At 39.4% G+C, this 18,691-nt stretch overlaps 1 protein-coding gene across 1 annotated transcript; it reads left to right on the top strand.

Moving 5' to 3' along the window:
* Positions 1 to 1,241: 1,241 nt before the first annotated feature.
* On the top strand, positions 1,242 to 1,909 carry LOC130957227 (transcription factor SRM1-like). Its single transcript, XM_057884096.1, has 2 exons — positions 1,242 to 1,444; positions 1,756 to 1,909. The coding sequence occupies exons 1-2, from the start codon at positions 1,242 to 1,244 to the stop codon at positions 1,907 to 1,909; spliced, it is 357 nt and encodes a 118-aa protein (XP_057740079.1).
* Positions 1,910 to 18,691: the final 16,782 nt, after the last annotated feature.

The raw sequence follows: 18,691 nt of genomic DNA, 5'->3' as shown, positions 1-18,691 counted from the left end.
ATCTATACCTTGTGTTTTGTGCTTTAGCTTCGTGTGAACGTTTCCGTGCTTTTGTAATTCTATTTTTTGAGTTCAATCCTTCATCAGGCTTCTAGAATATATTACTTCCTTATATATATATATATATATATATATATATATATATATAAGCCTTAGAACTGTCGTAATTTCTGATTAACCTTTGCTTTACGGCTAGAGGTAAAGCTTAGGGTAATTGAGGTGTTACACCTACTATTGCTGCAGAGAAAATTATGAGCATCTGTTAGTACTTACTAGTTCGCAGTTGCTTGAATCAGTATAGAAAAAATGTATAGTACATGGAAATGCTATTTTGACATAACAACAATGATGTTACTCCAACACGGTCCACAAGTATTTTTCATTGTCCAACACAAAACATATATTGGATGAAAGTATACAATAATGTTCAATTCATTGGATGAGACTATATATATATAATTGCATACATACATACATTAATTATCATAGCTTAAAAGTTAAAACTTCAAGTTCCAGTCTCCTATTTAGTGATGCTTGATATGAACTATTACTAAATACTAAACTCACTATAAGTTTCATTCACGATGGTAAATATAAATTGGGAAAAAAAGCTACTTAACTCATACTTGTAAATAAATGAACTTGCAGTGTTATTATCATGAGTCTATTTCAATAGTATGGTTGAGATTCCATTTGGTTTATTGTTGTATTGAAACAAAATATTCTAGTTGCCTTACTGGATACTAATGAGCACTCTCTATGATTGCAAATAACATACAATCTATGAGGTCAAGAAGATTAGAAGAAGAAAAATAAAATAGCTTTATACAACTTGTGTAGTGAGTTATTCTACAGAAAAATTTGCATAACATTGAAAGAAAATGACATTAATGAACATGACAAATAACACATCCCTTCAATTACAACAGCTATGGTCCTCCTCCAAAATTGATTGTTTGATAGCATTTCTTTCTTTCTTATCCTACACACACTGTAACTCTCTTATCCTACGCACCCCACCCTCCCCTTTCTACTACTTTGTCCAATAAAGACAAAAAACTTCAAAAAAAAGATTAAAATTCCTTATACATAAACACCCTTCTAAAAATTTCTCCATTTTCATTCTCTAAAGTTGAACCATAATAATAAGAATAATAATATCAATATTTTGCAACCATGTCATCATCAAGTAGAACCATTTAGAGCTATGAAGAAGAGAAAGCAGTTGAGAGTGCATAGCCATGCATTGGATTGAAGAAGACTCAAAAGAGCAACGGAAGAAGATTGTTGAAGAAGTTCCAAGCAAAACCGTAGAAGAATTGAAGCAACATTACCAGTTACTAGTGGAAAATGTAACTGCAATAGAGGCTGGTCAAATACCATTCCCAAACTATACATCAGAAGAAACTACATCTTCAAGTAAAGATCTCCATGGATCTTCCAAGTAAAGAAACTACATCTTCAATTGAACATGGTAGCATATTTAAATTGAAAGATAGAGATCCAAGAAGAGATGAAGTGACCTATTTTGTGTACGTGTGATTCCCTGCAGAGAGTGAGAAGATTCTTCTCGCATGGCAGATTGGAGCCACAAAAGCTGCATCGTTAAAAATTCACAAAAGAACCGGTGGATGAGGATGACCAGCGATGCGAAGAATTCACATAAAAAAATTCAAATGAGAAGAATTCAAATATTGAAAGCGACGCAAAATCATACCAATTTGAATCAGGATGAGTACAGTGATTCCTGAACAGATGGATGAGGATGACCAACGAATGGCTGTTGCTGAGGTCAGTGATGAGATCCTGCGATGCGAGCGGTGGCGGCAGCGGTGAAAGAAGCTCGTGCGATGGAGAGAGCGTGGGCAGAGTGAGGAAGAAGCTCTTCACTTATGTAGAGTGTGAATAGAGCTCAAGATGGTAGGAGTAGAGTTAGGTTTAACTCAACATTTCCGACGGAATATTTTAAATTACAGACAGATTTTTTATCTGTAATAATTTAATAAAACGCAACATTTTTGTTCATTTAATTACAGACGAATTTTTCGTCGGTAATTATTTTCCACAAAAAAAAATAATTTTTCTGACAGAATTATCGATGGATTATCTTTTCCGTCTGTAATTTATGCTAATTCATTTTTTTTTAGTTTCTGACAAAAAATCCCTCGCAAATTCTGTCTGTATTTCCGTGGGATAAAATCTGTCAGAAATATTCGTCTATAATAACTAGTTTTCTAGTAGTGTTATGATTTTGGATGTGTTTCAAAAATATTTTGTATATAACATCATACTATTAGATGTGTTATAATTAAAAAATAATAATTTTAATGAACATACCATCTTCATCTTCTTACTTAAACTTTTGATTTTTTGTGCTTCTTCAATCAAACTAATTAAGTATAAATTATTTTATTTGTAACAACTCTATTAATAAAATCAAATAAGATCAAACTTGTTCCAATTAAATAAAAATAGATTATTTTGTTTATTTTTAAATAACAATTATGTTTATTTGTGCTTTATCTGATGCTCCACCTGCAGAAGATGACTATGCACCCATTTAGATTTGTCTTCCACATCATATTTTTTATGTTTGTTATCAGTGTGTGCTGGGATTGGGAAAAAGAAATAATACCTATTTGTATTATGGACATAGCTTGTAATTAATCCTCAATGTTGTGTTCTGATCTACGTCATGAAAAATCAGTCTACCTTGTAGTTTTTTTAGTTTATTTTCACTTCTTGCTGATTTGTAAGTGAAAATAACAAATTGTGGACATATATTTCATGTATTGGATGTACCAAAAAATATTCAATGTTTTAGGAGAATTAGTATGTTGAACTGTTGATAGAACATTGGTTATTGAACTTGTCATTTTCAGAATGGAACCACAAGAAATAGCCTTAATAATGGCAAGCCATAAGATTTTAAAGATTTAAAGTATGCCAATTACTCCTTTCGTTTCGAAACTATATACAGGTACAATCACATAAACAATGGGGCAAATAATAATAATAATAATAAAGAAAGAAGAAGAGTGTGCTACCTAGCTTCACTGATGAGGATGTTCTAGTTGAGCTCCAAGACGAGAGGGTGGTGTTATTACATTTAAGAATGTAACGTAAAAGAAAGAAGAAGAAATCGTGTTTCTTATATGAAGTTTTTGTTCCATTTCTTCCTTTTGTGCGTATGCACAATGGGTCATGCGTACACACCCAAGCCAATTTTTCCAATCCCAACTTCGAAAACTATCGCAGGAGCCTTTGGTAAAAATGTAGCACCAAAGGCGCTCTTCCTGGAGATGTCCTAAAGGCAAGAATGGTTTGGTAGAAGTGGAAGAAAGCATGCAAAAAGGAAGAAAGCATGAAGAAAATAAAGGAGAAGAGCACAGCCATGCGTACGTACGCACAAGGAGGATTCAGCTAGTGTGTGTGCGCACAACCCACTGTGCGTACGCACAGGAGGAAATTTAGCAAAGTGTGCGTACACACACATCTGTGTGTATGCACAGGTACCAGTGCATGCCTCCATTAAAAAGTAACATTGACTCGCGTTTTAGGGCTCTTTTGGCCCATTTTGGAAGGCTTGGATGCTAAAATCAAGTGCTATATTAAGGGCATATCAACACATATGAAGAGGACCATCTTAGAATAGGAAAAACACATAGTAGGAGTAGGAGTAGGAGTAGTGTAGATTAGGAAATTCTCTCTTAGGGTTCTTAGTTAGGGTTTGTAGGATTTTATACTTCATGTTTTGATTTGGGATTATAGCAATTTTATTGTAAGTATTTCTTTAACTCTCTCTTTTATTATACCACTTCTTCTACACTTGCTTTTATTTTCATCTCCTTTGTCCATATTTACATAGTCTTACAATTTTAGATTCCTAGTTGTTTAATTTGATGTTTGATGGCTTTTATATGTTTGATTGAGTTGCTTTTATTGATTTTGAGCATTTGTAGTTCATAACTTTTACCATTTTCCCAATTTTGCCATGTTTTATATTTATGCCCTCTATGTGTTTGATGAAATGCCAATTTTAGTTATGGGGTAAATTTCCACCCCTTGGCTTGGGGAAAATGAGTTTATGAATTACTAGAGCCATAATGTCCAACATTTAGTGATAATTCTTGGGTTGTTAATTGTTCTTGTTTCCACTAACGCTAGCTTTTTACCAAAAATTATGCTCACTTGACTTATCCTTCGATGTCAAGGGTTGACTTAGTGAGATTAATCCATCATAATTATCGTAGTTGTGGTGACTTATCCCAAGTCAAGGTTTCATTTATGTTTTGAACCACCATTTCCATTATTTTGAGTTTTACTTGTTCATATTATATACATAGTTCTTTTATTTCTTTATTAGTTTATTAATTGCAATTTTGGCTTGTTCTTTTATCTATTTATTTGTTTACTTTAATCATTGAAATCCCCCCTTGCTCTCCACAACCAAAATTGTATGCACTTGTTGTCACTAGTTCCTAGGGAGAATGACCCGAGAGTCTAAATACTCTCGGTAAATTTTGTATTGAATTATGACATCTTTTGGATTGAATTTTGATTGTGAGAGGATCCATTGCCGGTTTGGACTATGTTGTGGAATTACCTTATCTAGTTTTCCGAATTGGCATAAATTATCTTCTATCAAATTGGCACCGTTGCCGGGGAGCTAGCGTCATGAGTGCTATATTTTGGTTGTTGTAAATATGTGAATAGTGTGAATACATACTTTTTGGTTGTTTGTTTGTTTTTGTTGATAATTATCATTTTATTTCTTTTGTCACTTGATGTCTTTAGTTTTTATTTTCCATTTTCTCTACGAGTTATCACCCTCTTGGTTTGGAGTTTTGTTGTGATCATTTTGTAGGGTTTGATGACTTCAATTGTGGATTGCATTATGGGTTTGGAGCATTGGTGCACGAAATTGCAATCACACTTTTGCAATCCCGCACAACTAACCAGCAAGTGCACTGGGTCGTCCAAGTAATACCTTGCGTGAGCAAGGGTCGATCCCACGGAGATTGTCGGCTTGAAGCAAGCTATGGTTATCTTGTAAATCTTAGTCAGGATATCAGAAATTATCAGGATTGATTGTAAAAAGCAAAAGAACATGAAATGGTTACTTGTTTTTCAGTAATGGAGAACGGGTTGAGGTTTTGGAGATGCTCCATCTTCTGAATCTCTGCTTTCCTACTGTCTACTTCTTCAAACACGCAAGGCTCCTTCCATGGCAAGCTGTATGTAGGGTTTCACCGTTGTCAGTGGCTACCTCCCATCCTCTCAGTGAAAATGTTCCTATGCTCTGTCACAGCATGGCTAATCATCTGTCGGTTCTCGGTCAGGCCGGAATAGAATCCAGTGATTCTTTTGCGTCTGTCACTAACGCCCCGCCTGCTAGGAGTTTGAAGCACGTCACAGTCATTCAGTCATTGAATCCTACTCAGAATACCACAGACAAGGTTTAGACCTTCCGGATTCTCTTGAATGCCGCCATCAGTTCTAGCTTATACCACGAAGATTCTGGTTAAGGAATCCAAGAGATATCTACTCAATCTAAGGTAGAACGGAGGTGGTTGTCAGGCACACGTTCATAGTTGAGAATATGATGAGTGTCACAGATCATCACATTCATCCGGGTTAAGAACAAGTGATATCTTAGAATGGAAGCAAGCATGATTGAATAAGGAACAGTAGTAATTGCATTAATCCATCAAGACACAGCAGAGCTCCTCACCCCCAACCATGGGGTTTAGAGACTCATGCCGTGGAAGGTATACAATGAAATGTGTAAAAATGTTATGAGGTACAGATACAATGTCAAAAGATCCTATTAATAGTAGACTAGTAACCTAGGGTGTACAGAAATGAGTAAATGACGTAAAAATCCACTTCTGGGTCCACTTGGTGTGTGCTTGGGCTGAGCAGTGAAGCATTTTCGTGTAGAGACCTTTTCTGGAGTTAAACGCCAGCTTTCATGCCAGTTTGGGCGTTTAACTCCAAGTTTTATGCCAGTTCCAGCGTTTAACGCTGGAATTCCTGAGGGTGATTTGCCACGCCGGTTTGGGCCATCAAATCTTGGGCAAAGTATGGACTATCATATATTGCTGGAAAGCCCAGGATGTCTACTTTCCAACGCAGTTGAGAGCGCGCCAATTGGGCTTCTGTAGCTTCAGAAAATCCACTTCGAGTGCAGGGAGGTCAGAATCCAACAGCATCTGCAGTCCTTTTCAGTCTCTGAATCAGATTTTTGCTCAGAACCTTCAATTTCAGTCAGAAAATACCTGAAATCACAGAAATACACACAAACTCATAGTAAAGTCCAGAAAAGTGAATTTTAACTAAAAACTACTAAAAATATACTAAAAACTAACTAAAAGATACTAAAAACATACTAAAAACAATGCCAAAAAGGGTACTAATTATCCGCTCATCACAACACCAAACTTAAATTGTTGCTTGTCCCCAAGCAACTGAAAATCAAAATAGAATAAAAAGAAGAGAATATACTATAGACTCCAAAATATCAAAGAAACATAGTTCCAATTAGATGAGCGGGACTAGTAGCTTTTTGCCTCCGAACAGTTTTGGCATCTCACTCTATCCTTTGAAGTCCAGAATGATTGGCATCTATGAGAACTCAGAACTCAGATAGTGTTATTGATTCTCCTAGTTAAGTATAATGATTCTTGAACATAGCTAGTATATGAGTCTTGGCTGTGGCCCAAAGCACTCTGTCTTCCAGTATTACCACCGGATACATACATGCCACAGACACATAATTGGGTGAACCTTTTCAGATTGTGACTCAGCTTTGCTAGAGTCCCCAATTAGAGGTGTCCAGGGTTCTTAAGCACACTCTTTTTGCCTTGGTTCACAACTTTATTTCTTTCTCTTTCTTTTTCTTCTCTTTTTTTTTTCGAAATTTTTTTTTTCTTTTCACTGCTTTTTCTTGCTTCAAGAATCAATTTGATGATTTTTCAGATCCTCAATAACAGTTCTCTTTCTCCTCATTCTTTCAAGAGCCAACAATTTTAACATTCTCAAAACAACAAATTCAAAAGACATATGCACTGTTCAAGCATTCATTCAGAAAACAAAAAGTATTGTCACCACATCAAACTAATTCAACTAGTTTCAAGGATAAATTTCGAAATCCTGTACTTCTTGTTCTTTTGTGATTAAAGCATTTTTCACTTAAGAGAAGTGATGGATTCATAGGACATGCATAACTTTAAGGCATAATCTTTAAATTTTATTAATTATGAATTAAGAACAAGACTCAAATATAGATATAAAATGAAACTAAAAATAGAAAACAAAACAAAAAAAATGCAAAACATAGGCTCCTAATGATAGAGGTTTTCACAGAGTTAGGACTCAACAACCTTGATTTTGAGAAGTGGATGCTCCCTCAGCTTGAGAGGAGAGCTTTTGGCGTTTCATCTCTTGGAGTTCACGCCCCTGCTTCTCTTGTTCCTTCAGCAATTTGCAGAGCATGCAGTTCTGATTCTGCTGTTCTTCCTTAAGTTGCTCCATAGTCTCTTGCAACTTGGTGATAGATGCTTCTAGGCTGGCCCAGTAGCCAATTTCAGGAAATTCAGGGAGGAACTCCTGCGCTCTCCTTTTGATAGAGTTGTCTTGCACTTGTCCTTCCATTGACTTCTTGGTGATTGGGTGTTCAATGGGTATGAATTCATCTACTCCCATTTTTACCCCAGCCTCTTTACAGAGCAAGGAGATCAAGCTTGGGTAAGCCAGTTTGGCTTCAGTGGAATTCTTATTTGCAATTGTGTAGATCTCACAAGCAATCACATGATGAACCTCCACTTCTTTTCCAAGCATAATGCAATGAATCATCACTGCTCTCTTGATAGTTACCTCAGAACGGTTGCTAGTGGGCAGTATGGAACGCCCAATAAAGTCTAGCCAACCTCTTGCAATTGGTTTGAGGTCTCCCCTCTTGAGTTGGTTTGGGACACCCTTAGAATTGGTTATCCACTTAGTTCCAGGGAGGCATATGTCCTCTAGAACTTGATCCAACCCTTTATCTGCTCTCACCATTCTCCTATTAAAGGAGTCAGGATCATCTTGCAGTTGAGGTAACTTGAAGATTTCTCTTATTTTGTCCAGATGGAAGTACATAACTTTCCCTCTGACCATGGTTCTGTAGGTATGGTAAGCGGTTCCAGCCATTCTCTGCTTATCTGTTAGCCACAGATTTGAGTAGAATTCCTGAACCATGTTCCTTCCAACCTTTATTTCAGGATTGGTTAGAACTTCCCATCCTCTGTTTCGAATTTGCTCTTGGATCCCCGGATATTCATCTTCTTTCAGATCAAATTTAACTTCCGGGATCACTGACCTCAGACCCATTATTTTGTGATAATGGTCTTCATGTTCTTTGGTTAAGAACTTCTCTTGATTCCAAAGATTCTTTGGATTAGTCTCTTTCTTTCCTCTTAAATTGGTTTGTTTTCCCTTAGGAGCCATGATCTTGATGAATCTTGGCTTAGTGATCACGGAAAAGCACACCAAACTTAGAGGTTTGCTTGTCCTCAAGCAAAAGAAAGGAAGGAAGAGAGAGGGAGGAAGAGGAAATTCGAATGGTGTGGTGGAAAGAGGGAGCCAAACGTGTATTTATAAGGTGGGGAGGGGAGTTTTCGAAAAAAAAGAAAAATTTGAAAGGAGATTTGAGAAGATATGGAAAGAAATTGAGAAAAAAGGGTGAAATTTTTTGAACAAAATTTTGGAATAATTTGAGAGATTTGAAGAGTGATTTTAGATTTTTGAAAATTTGAAAGTGAATGATGAGAGATTGAAATGTATTTTTGTAGAAAAATATGGGTAAGAAAAGGAAAGTATGAAAAAATCTGATTTGAAAACAAAATTATGGTCCCCCCACCTTGCTGGCGTTAAACGCCCAGAATGGCACCCATTCTGGCGTTTAACGCCCAATTGATGCCCCTTTTGGGCGTTTAACGCCCAGCCAGGTGCCCTGGCTGGCGTTAAACGCCAGAAATCCTTTATCACTGGGCGTTTTTCTGAACGCCCAGGATGCTGCACACCTGGCGTTAAACGCCCAGAATAGTGCCCATTCTGGCGTTTAACGCCCAAAATGGCACCATTCCTGGCGTTAAACGCCCAGAATGATACCCATTCTGGAGTTTAACGCCCAAAATGCCCCTTACTGGTGTTTTTTCGCCAGTAAGCTCTTTTTCTCTGCTTTTTGAGCTGAATCCTTCTGTAACTCTGTGAATTCCTTCATTTTTGATACTTGCCTCTGTAAGAACTAATCATATAACCTCCTAATGACTGGGTTGCCTCCCAGCAAGCGCTTCTTTACTGTCTTTAGCTGGACCTTTACTGAGAATCACTCAAGTCTCAGTTTTGAGCATTCCTGCTCAAAATTGCTTTCAAGATAATGCTTGATTCTCTGTCCATTAACAATGAACTTTTTGTCAGAATCAATATCCTGAAGCTCAACATATCCATATGGTGACACTCCTGTGATCACATACGGACCCCTCCACTGGGATTTGAGTTTTCCTGGGAACAATTTGAGCTTGGAGTTGAAGAGCAGAACCTTTTGTCCTGGCTCAAAGACTCTGGTTGACAATTTCTTGTCATGCCACTTCTTTGCCTTTTCCTTATAAATTTTTGCATTTTCAAAGGCATTGAGTCTGAACTCCTCTAGCTCATTTAACTGGAGCAATCTTTTTTCACCAGCTAACTGAGCATCCATGTTTAGGAATCTGGTCGCCCAGTAGGCTTTATGTTCCAGTTCCACAGGCAAATGACAGACCTTCCCATACACCAGTTGGTATGGAGAGGTTCCTATAGGAGTCTTGAATGCTGTTCTGTATGCCCACAGAGCATCATCCAAGCTCTTTGCCCAATCCTTTCTTCGGGCTATCACAGTCCGTTCTAGGATTCTTTTTAGCTCTCTGTTAGAGACTTCAGCTTGCCCATTTGTCTGTGGATGATACGGAGTCGCCACTTTATGGCTAATTCCATATCTAACCATGGCAGAGTATAGCTGTCTGTTGCAGAAATGAGAGCCCCCATCACTGATTAGTACTCTGGGAACACCAAATCTGCTGAAGATGTGTTTCTGGAGGAATTTTAGCACGATCTTGGTATCATTAGTGGGTGTAGCAATTGCTTCTACCCACTTAGATACATAGTCCACCGCCACCAGAATGTAAGTGTTTGAGTATGATGGTGGGAATGGCCCCATGAAGTCAATTCCCCATACATCAAACAATTCTATCTCTAATATCCCTTGTTGAGGCATGGCATATCCGTGAGGCAGGTTACCAGCTCTTTGGCAACTGTCACAGTTACGCACAAACTCTCGGGAATCTTTATACAGAGTAGGCCAGTAGAAGCCACACTGGAGGACTTTAGTGGCTGTTCGCTCACTTCCAAAATGTCCTCCATACTGTGATCCATGGAAATGCCGTAGGATCCTTTGTGCTTCTTCTCTGGGTACACATCTGCGGATCACTCCGTCAGCACATCTCTTAAAGAGATATGGTTCATCCCAGAGGTAGTACTTGGCATATGAAATTAATTTCTTTCTTTGCACACTGCTGTACTCCTTGGGTATGAACCTCACAGCTTTATAATTTGCAATATCTGCAAACCATGGAGCTTCCTGAATAGCAAAGAGTTGCTCATCTGGGAAAGTCTCAGAGATCTCAGTAGAAGGGAGGGACGCCCCAGCTACTGGTTCTATTCGGGACAGATGATCAGCTACTTGGTTCTCTGTCCCTTTTCTGTCTCTTATTTCTATATCAAACTCTTGCAGAAGCAACACCCATCTTATTAGCCTGGGTTTTGAATCCTGCTTTGTGAGTAAGTATTTAAGAGCAGCATGGTCAGTGTACACAATCACTTTGGATCCTACTAGATAAGATCTAAACTTGTCAATGGCATAAACCACTGCAAGTAATTCTTTTTCTGTGGTTGTGTAATTCTTCTGTGCATCATTTAGAACACGGCTAGCATAATAAATGACGTGCAGAAGTTTGTTGTGCCTCTGTCCCAACACTGCACCAATGGCATGATCACTGGCATCACACATTAACTCAAATGGCAATGTCCAGTCTGGTGCAGAGATGACTGGTGCTGTGACCAGCTTAGCTTTCAGGGTCTCAAACGCCTGCTGACACTGTGTGTCAAACACAAATGGTGTGTCAGCAGCTAGCAGGTTACTCAGAGGTTTTGCAATTTTCGAAAAATCCTTTATAAACCTTCTGTAAAATCCTGCATGCCCCAGAAAGCTTTTGATTGCCTTAACATTGGCAGGTGGTGGTAATTTTTCAATTACCTCTATCTTTGCCTTATCCACCTCTATTCCCCTGCTTGAAATTTTATGCCCAAGGACAATTCCCTCAGTCACCATAAAGTGACATTTCTCCCAGTTTAAAACCAGGTTAGTCTCTTGGCATCTTTTCAGGACAAGTGCTAGGTGGTTAAGACAGGAGCTGAATGAGTCTCCATATACAGAGAAGTCATCCATGAAGACTTCCAGAAATTTCTCTATCATATCTGAGAAGATAGAGAGCATGCACCTCTGAAAGGTTGCAGGTGCATTGCACAGACCAAAAGGCATCCTTCTGTAGGCAAACACGCCAGAAGGGCAAGTGAATGCTGTTTTCTCTTGGTCCTGAGGATCTACTGCAATCTGGTTGTAGCCTGAATAGCCATCCAAAAAGCAGTAATAATCATGACCAGCTAGTCTTTCTAGCATTTGGTCTATGAATGGTAAAGGAAAATGATCCTTTCTGGTTGCTGTATTGAGCCTTCTGTAGTCAATACACATGCGCCATCCTGTGACTGTTCTTGTAGGAACCAGTTCATTTTTTTCATTATGAACCACTGTCATGCCTCCCTTCTTGGGGACAACTTGGACAGGGCTCACCCAGGGGCTATCAGAAATAGGATAAATAATCCCAGCCTCTAGTAATTTATTGACCTCCTTCTGCACTACCTCCTTCATGGCTGGATTTAGCCTCCTTTGTGGTTGGACCACTGGTTTGGCATTATCCTCCAACAGGATCTTGTGCATGCATCTAGCTGGGCTAATGCCCTTGAGATCACTTATGGACCACCCAAGAGCTGTCTTGTGTGTCCTTAGCACTTGAATCAGTGCTTCCTCTTCCTGTGGATTTAAAGCAGAGCTTATAATCACTGGAAAAGTGTCACCCTCTCCCAGAAATGCGTACTTCAGGGATGGTGGTAGAGGTTTGAGTTCAGGTTTGGGAGGTTTATCCTCCTCCTGAGGAATTTTCGAAAATTCCTTTGCTTCCTCTAGTTCTTCTTGATCAGGTTGAGCATCTTTGAAGATGTCCTCAAGCTCTGATTCTAGGCTTTCAGCCATATTGATCTCTTCTACCAGAGAGTCAATAATGTCAGCGCCCATGCAGTCGTTTGGTGCGTCTGGATGCTGCATAGCTTTTACAGCATTTAACTTGAACTCATCCTCATTGACTCTCAGGGTTACTTCCCCTCTTTGTACATCAATGAGAGTTCGTCCAGTTGCTAGGAAAGGTCTTCCTAGAATGAGAGTTGCACTCTTGTGCTCCTCCATTTCCAGCACCACAAAGTCAGTTGGAAAGGCAAAGGGCCCAACCTTGACAATCATGTCCTCTATTATGCCTGATGGATGTTTAATGGAGCCATCAGCAAGTTGGAGGCATATCCTAGTTGGTTTGACTTCTCCAGTCAACCCAAGCTTTCTGATAGTGGATGCAGGTATTAGATTGATGCTTGCTCCAAGATCACATAGAGCTGTCTTGGTGCAAGCGCCTTCTAATGTGCATGGTATCATAAAGCTTCCAGGATCTTGAAGCTTTTCTGGTAAGCTTTTCAAAATGACTGCACTGCATTCTTCAGTGAGAAACACTTTTTCAGTTTCTCTCCAATCCTTCTTATGACTTAAGATCTCTTTCATGAACTTAGCATAAGAAGGTATTTGCTCAAGTGCCTCTGCAAACGGAATCTTTATTTCAAGAGTCCTTAGATAGTCTGCAAAGCGGGCAAATTGCTTATCCTGTTCCGCTTTGCGGAGTTTCTGAGGATAAGGCATCTTGGCTTGATATTCTTCAACCTTAGATGCTGCAGGTTTATTCCTTACAGAAGTGGTTGAAGAAGCCTTGTTAGAGGGATTACTGTCAGCACTCTCAGGTGTCTGATCTCCCCTTGGCGTCTGAACGCCAGGATTGGGTGGAAAATGGGTGTTTAACGCCAACTTTTCCCCCTTTTCTGGCGTTTGAACGCCAGAACTGGGCAAGGAATGGGCGTTTAACGCCGGCTTTCCTTCCCTTTCTGGCGTTTGAACGCCAATAACATTCCTCTCTGGGCTCTTACTGTCCACAGAGGGATTTTGAACATTGGTTTGGTTATCCTCTGTCAATTGTTCCTTGTTTGGCTTTTTGCTCTTTTGAGCAGTGGTATTCAGTGTTCTCCCACTCCAAAGTTGAACTGCTTGACATTCTTCTGTTATCTGTTTAGATATTTGCCGTTTTGCTTGATTCAACTGCAGTTCTATGTTCTTGTTAGCAACCTTAGTATCATGGAGCATTTCTCTAAATTCTGCTAACTGTTCTGTCATCAGGAGCAATTGTTGATTAAGCTCATTCATCTGTTCTTGAGGATTAGGATCAGTGACTAATGCCATGACTTCCTCTTTTGGAACGAACTCATTGCTAGAATATAAGTATTGGTTTCTAGCAACAGTGTCTATAAGCTCTTGAGCTTCTTCAATTGTCTTCCTCATGTGTATAGATCCACCAGCTGAGTGGTCTAAAGACATCTGAGCTTTTTCTGTGAGCCCATAGTAGAAGATGTCTAACTGTACCCACTCTGAAAACATTTCAGAGGGGCATTTTCTAAGCATACCTCTATACCTCTCCCAGGCATTATAAAGGGATTCATTATCCTCTTGTTTAAAGCCTTGGATGTCCAGCCTTAGCTGTGTCATCCTCTTTGGAGGGTAAAAATGATTCAGAAATTTGTCTGACAACTGTTTCCATGTCTTTATGCTTGCTGTAGGTTGGTTATTCAACCACCTTTTAGCTTGATCTTTTACCGCAAATGGAAACAGTAATAGTCTGTAGACATCCTGATCTACCTCTTTATCATGTACTGTGTCAGCAATTTGTAAGAACTGTGCCAGAAACTCAGTAGGTTCTTCCTGTGGAAGACCGGAATACTGGCAGTTTTGCTGCACTATGATAATGAGTTGAGGATTTAGCTCAAAGCTGCTTGCTTTGATGGGAGGTGTACAGATGCTACTCCCATATGCAGCTGTAATGGGGTTAGCATATGACCCCAGAGTCTTTTTGGACTGATCAATCCCTCTTAGGTCCATAATGGACAAAAGGGAAATGATAATGATTGCAAATAGATAAATTTTGTTTTTTTTTTTTGAATTAAACGAAAAAAATTAAAATAAAATAAAAGGAAATAAAAAAAATTCGAAAATAAAAAAGAAAACAAAATCAAAGCAAATTGAGAACTGAATCAATTAGTTAATTAAAAAGATTTTGAGAAAAAGCAATTAGAAAGATATGATTGAAAAGTTTTATGAAAAAGATTTGATTGTTAAAAAGAGGAAAGAGAAAAACAACAAAAAGACACCAAACTTAAAATTTTTAGAAAATCAAACACTAATTTTCGAAAATTTTAAAGGAAAACACATAGAGGACACCAAACTTAGAATTTTTATGAATCAAAAAGGGACTAAGAACATGCAAAATCGAAAATTTTAAAAGAAAAACAAAAGCATGCAATTGACACCAAACTTAGAATATGAAACTAGACTCAACTAAAAGACTCTAAACTAATAAAACAGTCCTAATCTAAGCAACAAGATAAACTGTCAGTTGTCCAAACTCGAACAATCCCCGGCAACGGCGCCAAAAACTTGGTGCACGAAATTGCAATCACACTTTTGCAATCCCGCACAACTAACCAGCAAGTGCACTGGGTCGTCCAAGTAATACCTTGCGTGAGCAAGGGTCGATCCCACGGAGATTGTCGGCTTGAAGCAAGCTATGGTTATCTTGTAAATCTTAGTCAGGATATCAAAAATTATCAGGATTGATTGTAAAAAGCAAAAGAACATGAAATGGTTACTTGTTTTTCAGTAATGGAGAACAGGTTGAGGTTTTGGAGATGCTCCATCTTCTGAATCTCTGCTTTCCTACTGTCTACTTCTTCAAACACGCAAGGCTCCTTCCATGGCAAGCTGTATGTAGGGTTTCACCGTTGTCAGTGGCTACCTCCCATCCTCTCAGTGAAAATGTTCCTATGCTCTGTCACAGCATGGCTAATCATCTGTCGGTTCTCGGTCAGGCCGGAATAGAATCCAGTGATTCTTTTGCGTCTGTCACTAACGCCCCGTCTGCTAGGAGTTTGAAGCACGTCACAGTCATTCAGTCATTGAATCCTACTCAGAATACCACAGACAAGGTTTAGACCTTCCGGATTCTCTTGAATGCCGCCATCAGTTCTAGCTTATACCACGAAGATTCTGGTTAAGGAATCCAAGAGATATCTACTCAATCTAAGGTAGAACGGAGGTGGTTGTCAGGCACACGTTCATAGTTGAGAATATGATGAGTGTCACAGATCATCACATTCATCCGGGTTAAGAACAAGTGATATCTTAGAATGGAAGCAAGCATGATTGAATAAGGAACAGTAGTAATTGCATTAATCCATCAAGACACAGCAGAGCTCCTCACCCCCAACCATGGGGTTTAGAGACTCATGCCGTGGAAGGTATACAATGAAATGTGTAAAAATGTCATGAGGTACAGATACAATGTCAAAAGATCCTATTAATAGTAGACTAGTAACCTAGGGTGTACAAAAATGAGTAAATGACGTAAAAATCCACTTCTGGGTCCACTTAGTGTGTGCTTGGGCTGAGCAGTGAAGCATTTTCGTGTAGAGACCTTTTCTGGAGTTAAACGCCAGCTTTCATGCCAGTTTGGGCGTTTAACTCCAAGTTTTATGCCAGTTCCAGCGTTTAACGCTGGAATTCCTGAGGGTGATTTGCCACGCCGGTTTGGGCCATCAAATCTTGGACAAAGTATGGACTATCATATATTGCTGGAAAGCCCAGGATGTCTACTTTCCAACGCCGTTGAGAGCGCGCCAATTGGGCTTCTGTAGCTCCAGAAAATCCACTTCGAGTGCAGGGAGGTCAGAATCCAACAGCATCTGCAGTCCTTTTCAGTCTCTGAATCAGATTTTTGCTCAGAACCTTCAATTTCAGTCAGAAAATACCTGAAATCACAGAAAAACACACAAACTCATAGTAAAGTCCAGAAAAGTGAATTTTAACTAAAAACTACTAAAATTATACTAAAAACTAACTAAAAGATACTAAAAACATACTAAAAACAATGCCAAAAAGGGTACAAATTATCCGCTCATCAAGCATCAATTTTGGGAGGAGCAACCTCCTCCACATTACAATGAACCATACCCTCCCCAATATGCATACCCAAACCAAGGATATGGTGGATTTCACTATGACTATACACCTCCACCACCATATACCTATGATCCCTACCCTCAACACAACCCTCAATCACCGTATTTTCAATCACCACACCACCACCATCATACACCTTCTTACACACCACCTCAAGATACTCATCAACATGAGCTACCTACCACATATCCAACCTTCTCTGAACCTTCCTTCTTACCTAATTGTGAAGCTTTTCCACCCTTGACCCAAGACCTTCAAGACCTCCAAGCCTTTCTCCAAGAGCAAGAAGGATTCCGAAGGACACAAGGGCGATTCATGGCAACTATAGCTGAAGCGGTGAACCGCTTAGTTCTCCTAAAGTCATCCGATCAAGGCATTCCTCTTGCGGAATGTGGAGGGTCAACTAATGCATATAGTGAAGAGGAGAGCATGGAGACACAAGAGAAAGAAGAAGGGTTATATCTTGAAGTGAAACAAAAGAGAGAAAGTGGAGTATTTGAACCGGAGGAGAGAAAAGGGATAATTGAGGGAGATTAATCAAGATGAGGATTCCATCATAAGTGATTTTTTGTCCTTCTTGGTCAATCCCCCAATGATCCTAATGAGCCTCTTCTCGTTGAGTTTGAGAGAGACATGGAGGTAGACTTCTCACAACCTCTTTGTTATGACTTGAGTGATGGGGATAAGGAAGTTGGTGAGGAAGCAATTCCATTCTAAGAACATATTGAGTGGGTGGCAATTTCACCTATGAGCTTCATTGGCTCACACCAATATGCTCTCTTGGAAACGGATTACCAACTCAAGGTCTTTCATAGGTTGGTACATGGTGGAGAAATGAGTGTTGGTTGCCAAGTGAGTCCAAAGCTCATCAAAAGAGCCAAATCAAGCTTTGGGATTCAAGCATCGTGTGAAGCACAATTAAGTGGATTCCAGAGAGTGTTGAGGTACTTCAAGGGTCAATTGGGAACTTGTCCATTCGGCTTGGAGCATAAAAATCCGCAAGAAGGAGAATGGGAAACTAGAATATGGGATCCCAGAGGAGCTTTAAGGACCAAGCATGGATGGAGGTTTAAGGAGGAGTGGAAACACAAGTCACCCTAGCAAGAGTCTCTTCAACAAGTCCAACTTAAGGACTACAAACCAAAGTGCTAGGTGGGAGACACCCCACCATGGTAACATCTTACTTACCCTTTCTCTTTGTTTATTGTCTTGTTTTATTGCATTTTAGCTTATCTTAGCTTAGCTTAGGTTAGTTTAGTTTTGAGTTGGTAGGTTAATTTTCATATGGATCATGCATTTATGGATTTTTGAATGTTTGGGGTTGATATATGTGTTAAGCTAAGGTAGAGTGCCCTAGAAATCGAAGAAAAATTTTTGGAAAACAGGGCATCTGTGCGTGGTGCGCACACACGCAATTTCTATTTCCTGTGTCCTATGCGTATGCACCGACCCATGCGTACGCACACTCGTATACATGCCCTCTGTTTGGAGCGCTTGCACTTTTTGTGCGCACGCATCCCTATTTTCTTGCACCTTGTGCGTGCGCACATGATTGTGCGTACGCACGCAACCTTTTTTTTCGCACTCTCTGTGCAGCCGCACAAGCTTGTGCGTCCGCATACCAACTTGCATCCTTTCTGGTGGGAGCGTTGGCACATCCTGTGCGCGTGAACCCCAACCCTTTTCGTTCTTGTGCACGCGCATGTACCTATGTGCGCATGCACACATGATCCTTGTGAAAGAAAAAAAAGTCCTGTGCGTGCGCACACACTGGTGCGTACGCACACCTCTTACACCCTTTTTTGTCCAGAGCGTTCGCACGACTTGTGCGAGCGCACACGCCCTCTGTTTTACCTTTTTGTGCGTACGCACACATACTTGTGCATACGCACAGGTGCTGTTTTGGACAACATTCCTATTCCACTTTAAATAAGCCCTAACGCACTTCCCGCCCACTCTAGCCCTCTCTTCTCTTTCTTTTACCTTATTTTCTACTTGTTTTACTTCGTTTTCATTGCATCACATTTTCATTCTAGTAGTTATATTATTTTTGGTCTACTTGCTCCTTAATTGAATAAGTTGCAAGTGTTTATTTGATATTGATTGGGTTGCTTGTTGATTGAATTTCATCAATGCACTTATACTTTGCCTTATTTTACTAGTACCTAGTGGGTTTGA

Source organism: Arachis stenosperma, chromosome 10, assembly GCF_014773155.1.
Source record: "Arachis stenosperma cultivar V10309 chromosome 10, arast.V10309.gnm1.PFL2, whole genome shotgun sequence".
In the NCBI taxonomy this organism is placed as follows: domain Eukaryota; kingdom Viridiplantae; phylum Streptophyta; class Magnoliopsida; order Fabales; family Fabaceae; genus Arachis; species Arachis stenosperma.
Note: the sequence above shows the minus strand (reverse complement) of the source record. Positions and strands in the feature narration are given on the sequence as shown.